Raw genomic sequence first — 20,995 nt, forward strand, 5'->3', positions numbered from 1 at the left:
AAATAGTTGGTGATTATATTTCTGTGGATCTGTTAGTGGAATTCGTTTTCCTTTCATTTGTGGTCCTTCTGTAAAAAGCTGTCTCCAAACATCATGTTGGTTGTTTAGAGGACAATAACATCTCATTTAATGTGATGAACAAGTGACATAATAAGTAGACTGAATACTGAGGATTGGATTGATACAAATATGGAGTTTACCACAGCTGAAAGGTGCTGGAAAAGCATGGAAATGCACCTTGAAATGCTTGAAAAGTGCTTGAATTTGACTTGGAGAAGGTGTAGGAACCCTGCGTTTATCTTTACTCCTATAGTATTGACCGCGGCCATGTGTGGATCAGCTGGTGTCCCACAAGCATTTGTTTTTCATGAAATTATAAAGAATTTCACAAGCTGTTAAAACCCAGAGAGAGAATGTTCTGAGAAGTTTTTCAGATTTGTTATGGCGTTAAAAAGTTTTAATCCCAAACATGTGGCGACAGAAACCCACATCAGATGAAACGTATAACCTCCTGTCTTTTTAAAACATTTTAAAAAGCATATAAATATAAATGTACATGAATGAAGTCTGAGCGGTTCTGGTGTTTGTGCCTGCAGGTCTGACGACAGAAGGTCTGTACCGGGTCAGTGGGAACAAGACGGACCAGGACAACATCCAGAAACAGTTTGATCAAGGTAATACACACACACACACACACACACACACACACACACACACACATGCAGGACCTCGTAAATACATCTCCAGCTACCTGTGAACAAAGAGCAGCACACGTGTACGAGGAGGTTTTCAAAGCGCTTGTGGTTCTCATTATTTTTTCTCCACAGATCCTCGATTCTAAATAATTTTCCCACGAACGTCTTTAAGAAACCGGGAGTTCCTCTCTCTGTGTGTGTGTTGTGTGTGTGTGTGTGTGTGTGTGTTGTGTGTGTTGTGTGTGTTGTGTGTGTGTGTGTAATAAATCCAGCCCGCTGAGAGTCTAAACCCGAGCAGCAGCAGTGCTCTAAGGAGAACCACATGGAGGCAGAAATGTGTTTTTTCAGCCTCACCTGGATTATTGATTCCGTTATTAATTAATTCACGTCGTCACGGAAACGGTCCTCGTGGGCGGAGCTTCTTCCTCCAGGGTCTTAAATAAACCAGACTTGGTCAGGACGTTTAATTCCCCCGGTCCTTATTCTCCTCCTCCTCCTCATTCTCCCCCACCTCCGCCTCCTCCTCATTCTCCCCCACCTCCGCCTCCTCCTCATTCTCCCCCTCGTTCTCCCCCACCTCCGCCTCCTCCTCATTCTCCCCCACCTCCTCCTCCTCGCTGCATCTCCATCACGTCGGCGTGTGAAAAAGCGCTGTTACAGCCGGTTAGCTGCTCGGCTACTTCCATCGTATAATCTGGATATAATCTGGATATAATCGCCAGATTAAACAGAGTTTTTCTCGGGGGAGCAGCTCGGTTACGAAGGGAAGCCTTTTGGGGATTCAGAGGTCGTGCGTGTTTCTGCTTTAGTACCTCTCTGCTGTTAATGCCTCTCATTGGCTCCGTTCCCGTGTGTGTGTGTGTGTGAGAGAGAGTGATTCAGTGTGACAGATGTCGTCGTACCTTGGGGCTCTGTCCTCCTTCCCGTCGTCATTTGGCCGCTCCAGAGTGTCGGCGCAGGAAGTGATGTAATTTCCTCTGGTGGTTACGAGCCAGCGTTACGCGGTTTGATGTGGTTCTGGTGCAGGTCTTGACTCGGGGACCCGGCCTTGGCGCCGTGTCTGGGAGGTCATCGTTAAATATTCAGTGATTGTTTTGGTTGGCCCGCTGTTGTCGTGACAACAAGGCCTGTTTGAGGTGAGCCACTCTGACATGTCGTCCCCCAGAGAGGGGCCATCATCATCTTCATCATCATCATCGTGGACTCGAGGACACGAGGATCCCGTCACAAGGGAACCGGGTCTCCTTGTCAGCTGACGAGTCTTTCTTCTTTTCCTGTCGAATAACGCCATTTTCACCATTTTTGAAGCGTGAATGCAATCGGCAAAAGTGAAAAGCGAAACACGCTCGTGATGATCTTTTTTTAAGACACGTAAAATCTTCAGGTGTATTAACTGACGTAGTTTATGTCTTAGAACAAATCGCTTATTTCAGGCATCAAAGGCACCAAAAAACACACGAGGAAACCGGGAGTCCAAAAAATGCTGATTCGCCTCTGGGTTTTATGACTCAACAATTAATTTACCATATTTGTGATACTGTGATTGTGGGAAATGCTTAAACTGAATCCGCCCCCCCCCCCCCCCCCCCCCCCCAGATCACTGTATTGACTTCGTGGTGATGGACGTGGCGGTGAACGCTGCTGCTGGAGCTCTGAAGGCTTTCTTTGCCGACCTGCCGGACCCGCTGATCCCCTACAGTCTGCACCCGGAGCTGGTGGAGGCCGCAAGTAAGAACACACACACACACACACACACACACACACACACTGAGGTAAAAGTAGTTTTGTAAAGTTTGAAGTGTGGGTTTTCAGCTCTGTGTACTTTTAAGCTGCCGTCTTCAGCTCCGTCACGCTGAGACTTCAGACGTCCAGCTCACTTCCTGGTGAACATCAGTGATACTGAGAGGCTGACGACGGCAGATTAATGAGCCAAAAATAGATCCTGCTGCTGCTTCTTCTTCTTCTTCTCTGGAAAAGCAACAACACTTCCTCTCTCTCTCCCTCTCGTTCTCTCGCTCTCCCTCCCTCTCTCGCCCTCTCTCTCACCCTCTCTCTTTCTATCCCGCCCTCCCTCTCTCGCTTCTCTCCCTTCCCTCTCTCTCCCCTCTCTCTCTTTCTCCTTCCTTCTCTCCCTCCCTCCCTCTCTCTCTCCCTCCTTCCCTCCCTCTCTCCCTCCCTCTCTCCCTCCCTCTCTCCCTCCCTCTCTCTCTCCCTCCCTCACTCACTCTCCCTCTCCCTCTCTCGTCTTTTTTAAATGATGTTACCTTTCAGTTTCTCCCCGTTTTGCCTCGCCTCCTCCCTTCTCTCTCCTAACAGTCACTGGTTGACCTTTGACCTCCTGAACCTGGGCAGGAAGTTAGTCTTTTATCATTATTCTGTATCCCAAAGACCATAAAGGTCAAAGGTTGAAGCCGGTTCTTTTCCAAGCAATAAGAACTGATGTGAAATGCGTTTCCATCTTGACGAAGCGAGCCGTCGAAGCCATCGAAGTGTAAAACAGACGATAACGTCCGTAGATCAGTGAAGCTGCTCCTCCGGTGTGTCTGCGTTTCTATTCGCCACGTTTTCATCCACGTTGTCAGTCGAGATTGTTTTTATCAATATTTAATTTTCCTCCCTGTAACATAACCGGCGGCGACAGCAGCAGCCTCGTTTCCTGATGCAGGGATCATTAAAGTTTCATGAAATTGTAACTAAAACGCCGGAACCAAACATTCCTGTTTTATTGCCTCGGTGAACCCGTTGCATTGTGGGTATGAACATAATATTACTCATATATATGTTTAGATAAATGATGTGATGAGAGTTAAAGCGTTCCTTCCTGTGATATCTGTAGTTCATGTTGCTATACGGCGGCGTGGATTAACGACCTTTGACCCGAGTAGCTTTTCAGCCTTTAGAGGCTGGAAGGCTCCTCGTTAAGATGATTGATGGTCTGCAGCGTGAATACATCTGTTCACGCTGGTGGAAACGTAGAGAACCTGGGAATGTTAGACAGGCTTTGTTGTGACAATCCGAAGGCGGAAGCTCTTATTTCACATCTGCTCTTTAAATATTTGATACGTGAACGCGGCGATTTCAGCTCCGACGAGCTTTCTTTCAGCCGGAGGGGGAATGTGGGGTTCTCTGGAGAGGATGAGGAGGAGCTCCGTCGACTCTTCAGGAAACCGCAGCAGCATTTCTGTTTCCTTCCAGCAGCTGATGAAACGTGACATTTAATCACTCGTCGTGTTTTATTTAACAAACTTAATTTCAATAACTTTGAACATGCTTCACAAATCATTTATGTTAAATTAGACTGTTTTAATCTGACAAGTCGACTCATCAGCTCTTCAATACAAAGTTAATCTGGCAGATTATTGATAGGAAATGATATTTAACTTGTCAAATCAATTATTTATTTAGTATTAAAAAATATTCAAATATTTTATAATTTTTCAATTTGACTTTTTATTAATATTTTACTTGTCAAATCAATTATTTTTTATTTAATTATTAACTGTTTATTGTTATTTGATTATTTATTTTTTAATTCATATTTTACTTTTTATTATTTATTATTTTTTTAATATTTATTTAATTATTTACTGTTTATTAAAAACACTCAAATATGAGGCTCTGCTGCTTTAAATTCAGGCTGTTAATAAAAAAAAACATCTTTTCAGACTAAATAAGGAATTTGAAAAGGCTAAACGGTAAATTACGGATCTAAAAGCAGCAACAGATTCGACGAGTCGAAGTTAAGTTAAATTCAGTGGACGTGTTTTATTTAAGCTTCGTGACGATGTTTCAGTCTTTAATCAGCTGTTCCTTGAATCTGAACACAAATATGGAGATTTTCTTACTCGACAAACTGTTTTGTTTTTAACCAGCGAGACGCAGCTGAGTGTCGCTGCTGCCAACGGGGGGGGGGGGGGGGGTGTGTGTGTGTGTGTGTGTGTGTGTGTGTGTGTGTGTGTGTGTGTGTGTGTGTGTGTGTGTGTGTGTGTGTGTGTGTGTGTGTGTGTGTTGCTCTTGGCAGCGTCTCAGCCTTTTGTTTTTCCAGAGAGTATAATTTCCGTTTCCCAAGAGAGAATGTGTGTAAAATGTTAAACGCCTTCTGTCTTCTCTCCCTGCGTGTGTGTGTGTGTGTGCGTGTAGAAATCGTGGACTACATCGAGCGTCTGCAGGTCTTGCGTGAGATCGTGAAGAAGTTTCCTCCGGTCAACTACCAGGTCTTCAAATACATCATCACACACCTGAACAGGTAAAACGCACACCTGTGATGACAGTGAACGCATCACGGTGGGCAGCTTGTGAGCGTGACGACTCGGCGTTCCGAGTCCCGTCGTGTCCCGGCAGAATGCTTCCCTTCATCCCGTCTGTGATCTCACGAATCATGATGTCACACCCCATCAGTCCTCGATTCAATCACAACATGAGTCAGCTGATCGGCCCGTCCTGTTGCCGCCGGTTACGCTCCTCGTGACGGCTGACCAATGACTCGCTTTTATTTGAGTAATAATTCAGGTTTGAAGACGGATTGATTTAGATTATAGAAGTTTTTCTTCTTCACATTAAGACTTTGAGCGCCTGTTAGACGGTGAAATACAGTTTATTGTTCATAATACTTTGGATGCTGATATTAGAAGATGTCCTTACGTTGTTGTGATTATGAGACATTTAGACATTTTTCATTGGATGAACTTCCTTTAAATAATAATAATAATATATAAAACACCTTTCATACCACTTCATTCACCGTGACAGTCAGTAATACAGTAGAAAATAATAAAAAAAAGACTGGAATGGTCGATACGTTTATCTGTGATGGCCGTCGCTGTCATTTCCTGACTCATGTCCCACGTGTCGCCCGCAGGGTGAGCCAGCAGAGCAAGACCACCCTGATGACGGCCGACAACCTGTCCATCTGCTTCTGGCCCACGCTGATGCGTCCCGACTTCGAGAACAAGGACACGCTGTCCACCACCAAGCTGAACCAGGCCGTCATCGAGTCCTTCATCGTGCAGAGCGACTACTTCTTCCACGGCGGCGAGGTGGCCGAGAGCTCCGGCAGCGAGGGCACGCCGCCGCCGCACTGCCACAACATGGTGGAGGCCCTGCTGCCGCTGCAGCTGCCCCCGCCCCTGCAGCCGCAGCAGATCCAGCACGCCATGCACCCCGACCCGCTCATCTGACCGCACGCCGGGTCGCCAGAACGCTGCGCCGAGGCCGGCCGGAGGGTTCCGGGTGGTGGTGGTGGTCCCCCGCCAAAATAAAATCTAACCACCACCCCAGTCGGTCGGTGCAGCTGCTGTTTGTCATGGACTTTGAGGTGAACTAGCTTCGGGGGGGGGGCGTGGCTAAGAGACGCATCGGTTTGTTGGATTAAACCCTAATCTGTGAGATCGGCTCATCCTGGATTAGAGATTTACAATCGGACGTCACCTTTTTTTGGGACTAATTTTTGGATCCGACCGCCCCTTTTATGATCCGGAGACTGGAGAGAGAAAAGAGTTGATGAGGATTTGGCACATAGAGAACTAATCGTTAAGCAGGGTCTGACTGGGACTGACTATGGAGCAGATAAAGATCCCCCCCCCCCAAACCTTTACCCTGATGAAATAGCACACTGGGGTCCGTAGAGAGACCCCCTTAAACCCCGCCCCCATTTCTCCTGCTCAGAGACGACACAAAAAGGGAAGTTAAACCTCAGAGTCCCCCGACGACTGCAACTCTAACACGAAAGCACCCGGCGGATCGGATCCTGAACGCTGGATTCTCGCGGAATAAAGGATTATTTTTAGTCTTTGGGGGAGGAGCTCTGGTTTTAAATACTAAAAGGCAAGATGAAATGATTCCTAACCCCCACTACGTGAACTTTGACCCCCTTAAAGGACAGCACATGCACGATTTGTGTCAAGGATCCCACATGCCAAGTTTTCTTCTTTTTGTGTGTTTTTTTTTTTTATCATTTGGACTATTTGTTTGTTTTATATATTTTCTTTGGTAATGTCTGATTTCTACCCAGTTTGTGTGCGTGTGTCTGTGTGTGTGTGTGTGTGTGTGTGATGATGATGTGAACTGACCTGTGGTCTGTCTTACAGCCAGTTTTGTACCTTCCCTGAGGGGGGGGGGATTCAGGAGGGTATTTAGAAACCTTACGAGAGAATCAGACTTTACTGCAAAACCTTCAGACTCTTAATGCCCCTCCCCCTCCTCTCGATGGCGACGGCACACGGGGCAGGGGGGGGAAAAAACCACTGTGTCGCCATGACGACGTGTCCCGGAGGCCTCTTCCTCGATCGACGAAGCTTCGCCCACGTCTTCATTTCTACTTCAGTTCTGTTGGTTTGTTGGAAACTAAGAATTTGCATGTGTCTGTTTTTGCCACTTAGTGTGAGAGAGAGAGAGAGAAAAAAGAAGTTTAAAGTTTAAAAAAGAAAAAAAAAAGAAATGAAACTCTTTGAAACTCTAAAGGAGCTCTTCCTGTTCATTGTTTTATCTGTTTGGTTTAAGGGGAACATTTCCAAAAAAAACTCTAAAGACGAGTTTTTTGTTTTTGTTACTTTTTTCTGTCATGCAAGAAATCAAACTTCTTAATATCATATTTTTGGTTATATGTCGAATAGTTTTCCCTAAATAGAGGAAAGAAGTATATATAAGTATATATATATATATAAATATATATAAATTTCTCAGCAGCAGCAGAGGTTGCTGGTGTAGTGAACTACCACGGGGTACTGGACTATAATCTGTCAGAAGCTATAATCATATTTCTTTGTGGTTCTGATGGTGAAACTGAAACCCATCGTTTTATTCTGACGGGGTGTGTGTGTGTGTGTGTGTGTGTGTGTGCGCGTGTGTGTGAAGGGGGCGGGGTTTGATAACAGATTTTCGGCTCGTCTGGAAGAAGAGAAAATCCCTCATCGCTTTCTTCATCGACGACACTTTGGAGGCAAAACGATGGGGAAAAAAAGGAAGTCGGGATTAAGTTTAAATTTAGCACCGATTTAAACTTTTTGTCCGGCTGAGCCGGCTGTTTTCCGTCGAAGGATTTTCAAACCTTCACTCCTCTCCAACAAAAGATTTCATTTCATAAAAAAAAAAAAAAAAAAACTCAATGTCACATCAGAATAAATCCCATGAAGCTTTGCTGCGGCAGTGGAAAGTATTTTTTTTTTTTACTCAAGTACACATTTTTTGAGGTACTTTGCTTGAGTATTTCCAGCATGTCGTCGTACTGCACTTCTTGAGTTTCAAAAAGGGGGAAAAAACCATTGTACTTTTTCACATACCGGTCTGATGCTCCTCGCTGGTACTTCTGGTGCTAATTATAGAAAACCTTTCTAATCAGTTATTTTTCGGTTAATTGGCGGCGTCACTCGGAGAGTCGTGTTAATGGGAACGCGAGCGGCTCAGCGGAGCGAGTCGGAGTCTTCACTCAGACGAGGAAAGATTTATTCGGCTTTATTGGCAGATTTAGTTTCCCCAAAACCTTGAAGCGTTTCATTGACGAGGGAAGAGTCCAATTATACAAAAATGTGGAGAGCAGGGGGGAAGGCGGGGGGCGTCCCATTTTTAGACAGTGTCCTCACATCGAGCAGCTGTTTCCTGGACAGCTGATGTTTGTACCCGGATGACATCATGAGGCAATTTCCTGTTTCTTTTTTCAAATTCTGCACGTTGTTTGTTGAAACTAGTTGAATCAGTCAGCAGACTGTCTTTAATTATTTATGAAGCAAAAAAAAAGGCATGTATTTGTTTTTTTAACTTTTAAATGTAGTGTGTTGCGGGGTTGGGGGGGGGGGATTGTTTAGTCGGACAAAACAAGGTATTTAATTAGCTAAATCCAAAATATAACCAACGTATTAACCTCTAAATAAAGTTGTAGACCTCCTTCCTGGAGCCGTACAGAGTAGAGCAGGAACGAAGTATATTAAGACTGATGTTGGAGTCGGAGCAGGAAGGTCTGAGCATCGCCACAAATCACATTTATTGATCTCTTAAAGGGCACTTTGAAGGGGACACGTGTCTGAGATGGGACGCCGCCGCCGCCGGCACACCACGCATCAGGAGGTGTGAACGAGAGGGTCAAACGTGTGGTAAAGGGGATAAATATTCGGAATGGAACGTAGCCAAAAGCCCGTTTTAAAGGTTTTTTATGATGTTGGACTGAAGGGGACGTCGAAGGGCACATTGAAGGGAGCGAATGGCAAAAAGTGGAACAGAGCCAAGAGCATCCTCGTCTACAGGCCTGGGGGGAGGGGGGGGGGAGGGGGTTCAGCAGCTGCTAGATAATAAAAAATTAAAGCTGTTCGTCTGTAGTTTTTTCATCAATCATTTTTTTTTTTTTATCATCTTGTTGATAAGATCTGCTCTCATCCAGTCACACCGGTGTACAAACCAACTGACTTCTAACGTCATCCGCTGTGTATTATAGTAAATAAAAATGATTTTCAGGAATGAAAAACTCTAAAACAAGTCTGTTTGTTTGTTTTTCTGTTTCCTCTCCATAATGTTTCCAAATAAAGTTTCTTTTTTTCCAAAAACTCCTGTAAGTCTCTTTATTTTATTTTTTCCTTTAACTGTATTTCTAACAGTTTAGAAAAACACCTTAATTAGATTTTATATTGAACTTTGAGTCTTAGTGTGTGCAGTATTACAAGCAGGTAGATATATATACTTTATATTCATTAATTTAGCAAACAAATGAACACTTTAGACATTAAAATGTTAATATTAGTAGCAAAAAGTACTAATACTGCACTAGAAAAAATACTCAATTAGCAGTATAACCCTGCATTGAACTGGTAAGCTTATGTACTCATAAACTATGTACTTAAATACAATTTTTGTGGTACCTTATACTTGTTTTACTTCTCTACATTTATTCAGCAGCTATAGTTATACTTTTATTAAAAAAAACGTGTCTAGTCAGATATTTATTGAGTTTTAGTCCAACTAAAGAGACATCCCCCCATTAAAACTCAATGAAATTGTCCAATATTTCATACGAGACGTCCAGAATATTAATATAAATGGTTCAGTCATACTACCATTAGTATTATTAGTTATATATGTAGTAATATGGATATGGCATCCTTCTTAGATGTATTTTAGTATAACACAACTAAAGCCTGCACACAGGCAGTTGTTGAGAAGGTAAAGTCCTCCACCTCGTGGTCAAAGTCCGAACTGCAACTGTAAATATATGTAAGTTAAAATCTGCATTAAAATGAGTAGATGTTGCTGTTTCTTGTCTTTTCTGTGACAGTGATGGGAGAAGTACTCACATATTTACTTCAGTAAAAGTACCACAGTGTAGAGATACACTTAAAATACAGAATAATGTATGTCATTATTGGATTATGATTTTTATATTAAGTTGTACATTTACTTAACGTCTGTTGGACTCTAAATGGACCTGTCAATCAGCAGGTAAGCCCCGCCCCCTAAAGCATCCCCTGCTTTCTGGTCTGGTGGACTCTAAATAGACCTGTCAATCAGCAGGTAAGCCCCGCCCCCTAAAGCATCCCCTGCTTTCTGGTCTGGTGGACTCTAAATGGACCATAATGTACTAAATGAACATCATGCTGGATTGAAGAAGACTTGAAACTAGAGATTGAGACCATAAACTCATGTTTACAATGTTTACTGAGATAATACATCAAGAGAGAAGTAGGACCATTTTCTCATAGACTTCTATACAACCAGAGAGGAGACGCACCTGGTGGCCAGCAGAGAGAATGACACGTTTAAGGCGGTTATTTTAGGAACAACTTGACTGTCACGCGCCAACTTCGACGGCTAGTTTTAAGGTTCGCTTGAGGCTAGTTCAACTGCTAGCTTGACGATTAGCTTGAGGCTAGTTCAACGGCTAGTTTCAGGCTAGTTTGACGGTTAGCCTGATGCTAGTTTAACGGCTACTTTGACGGTTAGCTTGAGGCTAGTTTAACGGCTACTTTGACGGTTAGCTTCAGGCTAGTTTAACGGCTAGTTTGGCGGTTACGTTTACAGCTAGTTTGACGTCACGTAGCTTCACGGTTAGTTTAACGGTTGGATTCCAGTAATTTATCGGACATTTTCCTCAACAGTGGCGTTGGAGAGCCAACTAGTTTGTCATACCGGTCGGTATGCTAACTAGCTGTCGTTTTTTCCCCCTGGATTACTTTCCATTTTTGACTTTTTCCTTTCCCGATGAAAACGGGTCAAAATCACGGTAATTTCCATTTACTCTACATAAGGATATTAAATAATGTTTATTTGTAACATTGTTTATATTTACTACAGAATACTAATACATTAGCGAAATAAATATACCATTTATTTTTTACTGGTTTTGTATTAATACGTATTGTAAGAAAAGTACTGAGTAAACCGGTTGTACAGTCCGCTCTGAGTTGGTGTATGTATCCGCAGAACTCCATTCAAAAAACAAGGAAAATAACGTGGCTCTAATTTCCCGACCAAATGTTATGATGAAGTTGTATTCAGCATATTTTCTGAATCTTTCCAATCATCTCATGTAAATCGGCACACATAATCCTCCAAAGAGCACGAGTTAAAGTGTTATTTTTACCGTGTTTCCCAGTAAAGTGGACAGAAATTAAAAACAGTAACGTCCTTCTTCTAAAACATTTCAACTAAAAAAAGAGCTTTCTACAGTTACTGTGGTGTTACTGATTTTTCTCTCATCAACTTCTCACAGAACTTCATCTGAATGTATTATCATTTAGTGTGTTTTTGTTTTGGAAGCCTTTCTGCGTTTACCGTAATGCAGTACCACTCTCCACCTGAACTGTTACGGATGGGCCGGGGGGCGCTGTTTTACAAAAAAGTGATATATGGTTTTAAATAATAAGAAATCACATACAGTTAAGTATAGGGGACTTCAGATTACTGCAAACATGTACAATTTTAATGTATACAGTATTGGTAACGAGATATTTAGGCAGGGTGTGGTATCAAACTCACCATTTGGCACATGCCAAATGTCAACTGTTTTTTAAAGCTTTTGTTGAGTCTGTCAGCAGATGGCGCTGTGGATCGGTTTTGAGCGGTTGAAACTGTGACCAACTTAGTCCTGCACTAACATTTCAGTGCAGCACTTAAACTTCTAATGAAGTATTTTTACATTATGGGAGGAAAGACTGAATACATCATTCTCTGCTGTAATTGTTACATATGTAGAAAATATTTCAGATATTAAACCAAACAAAAGTATTCGCTAATTATATTCTGCTCCTTCTAAATGTTGACATCAAATAACATATCAGTTATTTATATATCCATGTATTTGTTTGTTTACTTAATTACTGACGGTGCTAAAGCAGATTCTTTGTTTCCTAAATCCTCATTTGAAATCCATTTTTTAAAATGTGCATTTCACATAAATCAAATACTGGACTAAACAGATGTTTCATTCATCACTTTTAGGATGTTATAATGAAACATTTTAAATGGAATGTACATTCAGAATTTTTTTTTCTCTTAAGGAAATGATTTCTAAATTTAAATCATTTGTTTTTTAGGAAATGATTAGGAAAGGGTAAAATAAAGTGTCTTGTTTTGATAAAAAACAAAGAAGTGCTTGTCTTCTGAACATCTTCCAGACCTCACCAGTTGGGGGCGTCGATGGCTTTCTGTCCTCCTTGTGCAGCGTTTTCTCCTCCGGCACAGAAAAAGAAAGAGAGCAGCTGCTTCTCACATCGCAGCCTTTGCTCTGTCATCCCCCTCCTCCTCCTCCTCCCTCAGGAAGGGAGCACCACACCCTGTCAGCCAATCGGAGCTCAGCTGCACCTTCCCCATCACATCATCTCAGTTTCCAAGGTAACAGGGCACCCCTCTCTCTCTCTGCCTCCCTCTGTTTCCATACTGAAAGGTGCCGCATCATCATCATCCCTCCCTCCGTCCATCCCACCGTCCCGAACTGAGCTTGTGGCTACTTTAGCTTTAGCATCCTCTCTGTAAGCACCATATCTCTCTCTCTCTCTCTCTCTCTCTCTCTCTCTCTCTTGCTCTCTCTCTCTCGCTCTCTCTCTCTCTGCAGTGGGATTGCCACAACATCAAAAGCACCTCCCTCCCTCCCCTCCCTGCCTGCCTGCCTCCCTCTCTGCATCCTCCACTGTCTGACACTCAGGAAGAGAAGAAGGCAACGACATGGACTAAAAAGAAGGAGAAGGAGAAGAAGAGATGTGGTACGTACTGCCGAAGCTGCTCTGTGTCACCTCCCTCCTGTTTTGTGTGTATGAATGAGGGAAGTGTGTGTTTAACTTAATCCTTCATGGAATGCAGATCTAATGAGCTGTGTGATGCTAACGCCGCCACGGTGATGCGGTGGAAAGAGGGAGAGGCGGAAGCAGAGGGAGGTGACTCCCAGTGTGTGTCTCCCTGAGCTTTTGTTGTGGAGGCCTGCTCTGCAGAAGAGCTCGCTCTGCCTGCTGCATACAGAACGAGGCCAACACCTCGCTCTCCTCGCTGCTCCCATCTGCTGCCCCGCTTCATACCGGGCTGTCTCTCTGGTTCCCATCCCCTGGTGTTAAGTGTCCCTCACCGGGTTAAAAACCCTCATGCATGTGTTTTTACCAGCAAGTGTTTCAGACCTGATCTCGGCTTGTAAAGTTCAGATTTTCATGTTTTAACTTATTGTATGCTGGAAGCAACGTGCCATGTGTTGTTGGTCAAGTTGTTGGTCAAAGTGTTTACGTGTTTCCACTTGAAGGCCAGGCGAACGGTCTGCTGTTACAGGGAGGGACGAGATGCAATGACGGCGCACGCTTCGGACAGTTTGATCGAAGCCTTTGTGGCGTTTGTACGGACCCAAAGTGTCGGAAGCAGTTGCGTGAACAAATAGAGAAGTTGAGACTTTCCGCTCCACGCCCCTGACCAACACGCCTTTTGCACGGCAGACATTTTACATGTCTGGGACCCTGCAATCAGCAATCTTGTTGGCTTGTCGGTTTCAGGAAGTTGTCACACTGTCACCCAGCTACAGCGTCAGAAAGGTGTGTAGAAGACGTCTGACAGGGGAAACATTCAGACGATCAGACAGGTTGGAAACAAACAGTTTATCCAGATTTAAACACTTTATTTGGAGGTGAAAGGCACATGAAAGGTTTCCTCAGTTGATTTCTTCTGTGTGGAAACATTAGTGTTTCCCCACCTGATCATCTAGACTTCTAAAACTTGTAAAAAACCCCGTTGACATCCTGATCTCATTAATTACCGAAAAGTGAGGTCATGACGGGATCTGTGAGATCTTTCTGAGCTGAGATCCTTACTCATCCCGTCCCTGAATCCATCCAGTTACTGTTCCTGTTTAGTCATCATGTGACATCGTGGACACAGTGACCTCACTTGTCAGTGATTGCTCTCATTTCCTGAAGTTTCTCTTCAAAATAAGGTGTAGATAAGGTAAGGTGATCTGTGACGTTTAAGAGCTTTGTGTTGTGCAGTTGATTTGTTCACAAGTTGGACTGTCTGATTATTGTTGCTTCTCAAAGTCCACATTCTAGAGGAAACCTTTAAGTTTACTCTTGAATTATATTTCTGATACAGTTTCCTTTAGGAGTTAAGGGTTTCCTTTAGGGCTGGGTATTGTTTAGAATCTCACGATTCGATTCGATTTCGATTCGTTGGGTCACGATTCGATTCAATATCGATTCGATTCGATATTGATTGAAATGCTTTGATATCGATTCAGTTTCAAGTAGAAATACACAAGTAAGAGTACCAGATCATTTTTTCAAATAATTTATTTAGTTTCATGCCTTATGAACAGCCGTGGTATAACTCATAGCATGATAAAACAGGACACTACTTAAACACTGAACTACAGTGCATGTAACCGCCGCGGAAGCTATGGTAGTAGACAGTAGTAGTGCAGATATACCGTTGAAATGCACATATTTGTTTATCTACTCTTCACTCATTTATTAAATGTATTTTCTCTTCCTGTTTCCCAGTGCGAGTTGAGATACACAAATATGATCGCATTTGTCAATCGTGGTATTTTATTTTGAAAATTGCTTTTATTTTGAAAATTGGCCAGATTGTCTCGTGTTTCTTTAGCTGTGGCTGCAGACCCTGAATTGGGACACAGCTACTGTGTGATTTACTGCCAGAACTGACGCGTTCGCTCGCGGGACGCGCAAAAAATAGAGCAGACGGCGGAACGATCGCTTCACGGCGCGGGACGGCCGCGCCTATTCGCGGCGCTCCGTGTCTGGTGTGAACGACACCATAGCTTAACAGGGGCGCCGAAAGGAAGCGGGCTCCGCTACGCGCCTATTCGCGGCGCTTCCACGGCCGGTGTGTACTCACTCCGGTCGCCATATTGTAATGGTTTGGTCTAGTGCGGCCCCCGTCCGTACAGCGCGAATCACACGAGGGTGTCGGTCACAGCGCCCCCACTGGCCAGGGGCTTGAATCGATTCAGAAGATTGCTGAATCGATATTGAATTGCGGGGAAAAGAATCGCAATGCATTGCTGAATCGATATTTTTACCCACCCCTAGTTTCCTTCCTTTTGAGGAAGCAAGGAAAGGAAGTGACTGACTGTGAGAAAAGAGTATAATGGCCGCTCCTGGCGACTACGTTTCCCTTCGGCCAGACAAACGTTTGAGATGATTTATGTAAACATTGTGTGTATTTGGAAGGCTGTAGGAGGCTGTTGTAGCTTTACTCTGATGTATATTGTCCTTGTTTAGTGTTTTGTTCCCTTGCAAGTAACTAAAACTAAGAGACATTTCCTTTTCTCAGAAATACATGCGTGATCATCGGCCTCGTCTGTTGTTGCTGATCAAAGTCTGGGTGGGGCAGGTTGTGTGTCTCTGATGGGGCATTAGATGATCCTGGAATCAAAGAAACTTCCTGTTACGTTGCTGTTGTGTTTCCTCAGACAAAAACTTCCTGAAACCAGAAATGACCAACTTCTGCTTTCAGTTTAACAAAGCAGGACAGGACAGAGCAGGAAGGAAGGATGTAGGGAAGGAGAGGAGAGAAGGATGTGAGGGAGAAGGAGAGGAGAGAAGGATGTGAGGGGAAGGAGAGGAGAGAAGGTTGTGAGGGGAAGGAGAGGAGAGAAGGATGTGAGGGGAAGGAGAGGAGAGAAGGATGTGAGGGAAGGAGAGGAGAGAAGGATGTAGGGAAGGTGAGGAGAGAAGGATGGAGGGGAAGGAGAGGAGAGAAGGATGGAGGGGAAGGAGAGGAGAGAAGGATGTAGGGGAAGGAGAGGAGAGAAGGATGTAGGGGAAGGAGAGGAGAGAAGGATGTAGGGGACGGAGAGGAGAGAAGGATGTAAGGGAAGGAGAGGAGAGAAGGATGTAGGGGAAGGAGAGGAGAGAAGGATGTAGGGGAAGGAGAGGAGAGAAGGATGCAGGTGAAGGAGAGGAAAGAAGGATGTAGGGGAAGGAGAGGAGAGAAGGATGTAGGGGAAGGAGAGGAGAGAAGGATGTAGGGGACGGAGAGGAGAGAAGGATGTAAGGGAAGGAGAGGAGAGAAGGATGTAGGGGAAGGAGAGGAGAGAAGGATGTAGGGGAAGGAGAGGAGAGAAGGATGCAGGTGAAGGAGAGGAAAGAAGGATGTAGGGGAAGGAGAGGAGAGAAGGATGTAGGGGAAGGAGAGGAGAGAAGGATGCAGGTGAAGGAGAGGAAAGAAGGATGTAGGGGAAGGAGAGGAGAGAAGGATGTAGGGGAAGGAGAGGAGAGAAGGATGCAGGTGAAGGAGAGGAAAGAAGGATGTAGGGGAAGGAGAGGAGAGAAGGATGTAGGGGAAGGAGAGGAGAGAAGGATGTAGGGGAAGGAGAGGAGAGAAGGATGTAGGGGAAGGAGAGGAGAGAAGGATGTGAGGGAAGGAGAGGAGAGAAGGATGTAGGGGAAGGAGAGGAGAGAAGGATGAAGGGGAAGGAGAGGAGAGAAGGATGTAGGGGAAGGAGAGGAGAGAAGGATGGAGGGGAAGGAGAGGAGAGAAGGATGGAGGGGAAGGAGAGGAGAGAAGGATGTGAGGGAAGGAGAGGAGAGAAGGATGTAGGGGAAGGAGAGGAGAGAAGGATGAAGGGGAAGGAGAGGAGAGAAGGATGTAGGGGAAGGAGAGGAGAGAAGGATGGAGGGGAAGGAGAGGAGAGAAGGATGGAGGGGAAGGAGAGGAGAGAAGGATGCAGGTGAAGGAGATGAAAGAAGGATGAAGAGGAAGGAGAGGAGAGAAGGATGTAAGCGAGGGAGAGGAGAGAAGGATGTAAGGGAGGGAGAGGAGAGAAGGATGTAGGGGAAGGAGAGGAGAGAAGGATGTAGGGGACGGAGAGGAGAGAAGGATGTAGGGGAAGGAGAGGAGAGAAGGATGTAGGGGAAGGAGAGGAGAGAAGGATGTAGGGGACGGAGAGGAGAGAAGGATGTAGGGGAAGGAGAGGAGAGAAGGATGTAAGGGAAGGAGAGGAGAGAAGGATGTAGGGGACGGAGAGGACAGAAGGATGTAGGGGAAGGAGAGGAGAGAAGGATGTAGGGGAAGGAGAGGAGAGAAGGATGTAGGGGACGGAGAGGAGAGAAGGATGTAGGGGAAGGAGAGGAGAGAAGGATGTAGGGGAAGGAGAGGAGAGAAGGATGTAGGGGACGGAGAGGAGAGAAGGATGTAGGGGAAGGAGAGGAGAGAAGGATGTAGGGGAAGGAGAGGAGAGAAGGATGTAGGGGACGGAGAGGAGAGAAGGATGTAGGGGACGGAGAGGAGAGAAGGATGTAAGGGAAGGAGAGGAGAGAAGGATGTAGGGGAAGAACAGGAAGTAGTAACAGCAGCTCAGCTCCCCGTCTCCACCTTCCTCCCCACAGATGTGATGCAACCATCTGGGGCGGTTAGACTCTCAGGTGGTGTTGATGTCATAGGAAAGGTGGGGAAGGTTAAAGTGGGTGCAGCGTCTCCCCTTCCAGGTGCATCATGGGAGTAAATCCAGGCTGAGACGAAGCAGAACGTTTTCACAAGTTAAATAAACGCATCTTTTTAACGGAGAAAAGACTTTCCCGTGGACTCATCCACGTTGCTGTGTTGAGGACGTTTTCATTTATAAATGTGATTTGGTAACTCCCAACTTGTTTTGGTTGTTTTGAGATCAAATATTGCAGCGTGTGGTGTTTAAAGCATTCAGTCTGCTTTAACACATTATTTATATGTATTTATTCAGCATGTCCTCAAGCTGTATGTTTGTGGGAATGTGTAGTTTGTAAGGTCTTAGTAGGTTTCAGCTGCACTTGTTTCTGTTTCTACTTTGCTGAAATCATCTTTATATTTCTTCTAATTTTGTTTGTTTGTTTGTTGCCTGCTCAGGAACTCACTGCCACCTTGTTGACTGTAGGTTCTACGCAGATTTGCATCTAGTGCAGGAAAACCGTTGGATTTACTCATTTGTTAATTATATCTGGCTCATGGAGGAATGTGTACACATGTGGCTTACACAGAAAACGACGACGCTGTGCTCTGAAACACAGATCATTGCTTGCATCGCACTCTTTGAACAAATTCTTCTTTGTCTGTGCGTTTTAAAGTGTCTGAAAGTTTGTATTTACGTATAGAAAGGCAAAGTGACGCCTGAGAGGACAAAAACGCTTGTTACCCCGTTTGAATTGGACCATGATGTTTGCCAATTTAAAAGATAATTTTTCAAATGAAGTCCAGAAGATCTCAGTGTGCCGTAGGTAACGAGTTTTATCCAGCAAGTCTTTTTTTATCAGAAAGAAGGAGACCTGTAGTTAGTGACGTTACATCCTGGTACCGAACACACAGGTTGGGTGAGTCGTCTGGCGAATTATGTATTTTAACTTCAGTCTTATACTTCAACAGTTAGACCAGTGAGGCCTTCTTGACTTGCAAGTCATTTTTTAAATTGACATACGTCTAATTCATGGCACAATTATGATTATTATTATTTCTAAAACAGTACTGTAAACATTTAATGCTTACTTAAGTTTGTTTGAGTTGAGAACTTAACAGAAATGACCAGTAAACACAATAATCCCGATAATGACTTTATCACGGAATGAGTGCAGCCGTCGTCGTCCGTGTGAAAGAAACTATCTCAATACGAGACCGGGCGAGAACGGAGGAGAGAGACGTCCGAGGACGTAAATGCAACAGCATGACTGGGTTAGAAGCAGGTATACAAACATGACCTCTTAACCTCCGGATCACCAGATAAGACAGCTGGAAGAAGCAGCTCATCACCCATCTGGTTAGAGGTATTTGTTTTCACTTTCAAGCTGCTTTCCTGCTTACTTTGCCGTTAGCGTCCCGCCAGCTGTTAGCCCCTGACCTCGATGCGTGACCTCCAGTCCCTACTTTCCTGCCTGCAGCTTCACACTGGAGACACGCTTAATGAGCGAGACCCTCCCACAGGATCCTCTGTAATTAACCAGCGGCTTCTCGTGTTTCCTGAAGGTCAAGTTAATTTCTCAAGCACTCAGTAAACACACCTGGAAGCATTTCAGGATGGCGATGCTTGGTCATTTTCATAGCTTGCCAGTTTTAGATAAATATGTTTCATAGCCAGTCAAACATCTCTTTCCTCTTTTCTTTCTTTTTGTTTTATTCCTACTTGCTGTGAAAGAAGCGTGGTGTGGGCAGGTGTGCGTGCAGTGCTGCAACCAGAAATCATTTCACTTTAACAGCTGATGTGGTGAAGTGCATGCTGGTCCGGGCTGCAGAGCCGACGCCCTTCCTCCCCAGCAGGGACACAACGGTGAGGAGGAGGAGGGAGGATAGTGATGCTGCTGCAGGTTACAGTGCAGCCTCCTGTTTCTACATCTGTTGGCCACAAAAAGCTTCAAATCTTAAAATGCTCCAAAAGTCATTTGCTGCCTTGATTTCTTGATTATAAATCGCTGACTCTGTACTTCAGTCTGTATGTAAAGAGAATAATGGAATCTAAAAGCTCTGGCAGCAATAATCCATATAAGATGCTTTTAATCGCAACAATCATCATTTCCTCTTCTGTCAAACTTACTGTCAATATTATTATTATTATTATTAGCATGAAAAGGATGCTGAAATAACTCCATCATGATCAGTAAAAAGTGTGAAGTCATGCTTTGTTAGGTCTGTCTGCAAGTCCACAAGATAACTACTTTTAAAACGCCGGTTTTCTGAATGGAGTCTGGTGTGATGGCTGCGAGGCTATGCTAACATCGTAGCTGCTCCATCAACACTCCAAATAAGGTCACCTAGACATAAATACAGCCGTTATTAGACGCTGTGTGATGATGTAATATAATGATGGATTTCATCTCCCAAGTTGGGCAATGTTGAAGTTGCGTTAGTAATGTTTGTGACGTGTTTTCTGCTTACGTTACCTTGTTCATGTTTTACTCAGTTTCCGTACTTATTTAAAGCCCCGTTTCTGCTCATACATCCTCCTAAATGCTACACACTGGCCCTTTAAATCCTGTATGTTCTAAATTCATTGAGGGAGATATTCAATCTGTCAGTGTTCACTTAAAATCGGGTGACATATTGTCTCACATGTTTGAATCTTGTTGCCTATAATTTAAGGGAAGCATTGTTGACTATGGTATGACGCGATGCTCTTTATTACACTTTACTAAACACAAACACAACATTTGTTTTGCACATAGAGATCCAACTGATGTTATATGTTCACTCTCTGTGTGAAGAGAGACCAGCCGGTCCTCCATCCTCCTCCACTATCACACAATAGTACTCGGATCACCCACCATCCCCCCATGTTTAAATTAACTGTGTGTGTGAGTGTGAATGTAAGTGTGTGTGTGAGAGGTTCAGGGTTATCCAGAAGTTATTACATTTGAACATGGGGGATTCATTTGTGTTCATCTCGCCTGTTCTCTCGTCTCTGCAGCAGGTGACAGCATATGAATACAGTCATTTAGACCTAAATAATTCATATTCACTTTGAGTGATCCACTTTGCTCAATTCTACACGTGTAGAAACGTTTGGTATCAACATGTGAAAATAAATGAACGTATGGTAATATGTTTTTTTTACTCATAGAAGACTTTTCTATCCATTAGCACAAAGTGATTTTCTGGATATTTTAAAACAAAAGCAATACAATTAGTTTACAATACATACATGCATATACATTCACACACAAAAATAACTAGATTTCAGCTATTTGGAAAAGTATATTATAACGTGATTTAACTGCTGGTTCACTTTTGACAGAAATGGAGGATTCCTATTTTCTCTGCAGATAATAAAATAAATCGTAGTAGTTTAGCAGGATTGTACGTCGACTCGTCATTGTTTATCCTTGGATCTTTGAAGATGATGTATCTTTCTGCTGAAACCATCAAATCTAATA

General features: G+C 44.0%; 2 protein-coding genes across 2 annotated transcripts in view; both read left to right on the top strand.

The window, feature by feature from the left end:
- The window catches only part of arhgap5 (Rho GTPase activating protein 5), a 39,322-nt gene extending 32,237 nt beyond the window's left edge, over window positions 1-7,085 (top strand). Inside the window, exons 4-7 of the mRNA XM_084014238.1 lie at window positions 597-674; window positions 2,292-2,423; window positions 4,836-4,941; window positions 5,554-7,085. Of these exons, the coding sequence (XP_083870364.1) occupies window positions 597-674; window positions 2,292-2,423; window positions 4,836-4,941; window positions 5,554-5,872 (635 nt within the window). The 3' untranslated portion in view covers window positions 5,873-7,085. The remainder of the gene's footprint in view (window positions 1-596; window positions 675-2,291; window positions 2,424-4,835; window positions 4,942-5,553) is intronic.
- Window positions 7,086-12,735: 5,650 nt separating this feature from the next.
- akap6 (A kinase (PRKA) anchor protein 6) overlaps window positions 12,736-20,995 on the top strand; it is a 135,498-nt gene continuing 127,238 nt past the window's right edge. Inside the window, exon 1 of the mRNA XM_084013869.1 lies at window positions 12,736-12,874. The gene's annotated coding sequence lies outside the window, so the exon portion shown is untranslated. The remainder of the gene's footprint in view (window positions 12,875-20,995) is intronic.

This window comes from Eutrigla gurnardus (genome assembly GCF_963514095.1).
Source record: "Eutrigla gurnardus genome assembly, chromosome: 7".
Lineage (NCBI taxonomy): Eukaryota > Metazoa > Chordata > Actinopteri > Perciformes > Triglidae > Eutrigla > Eutrigla gurnardus.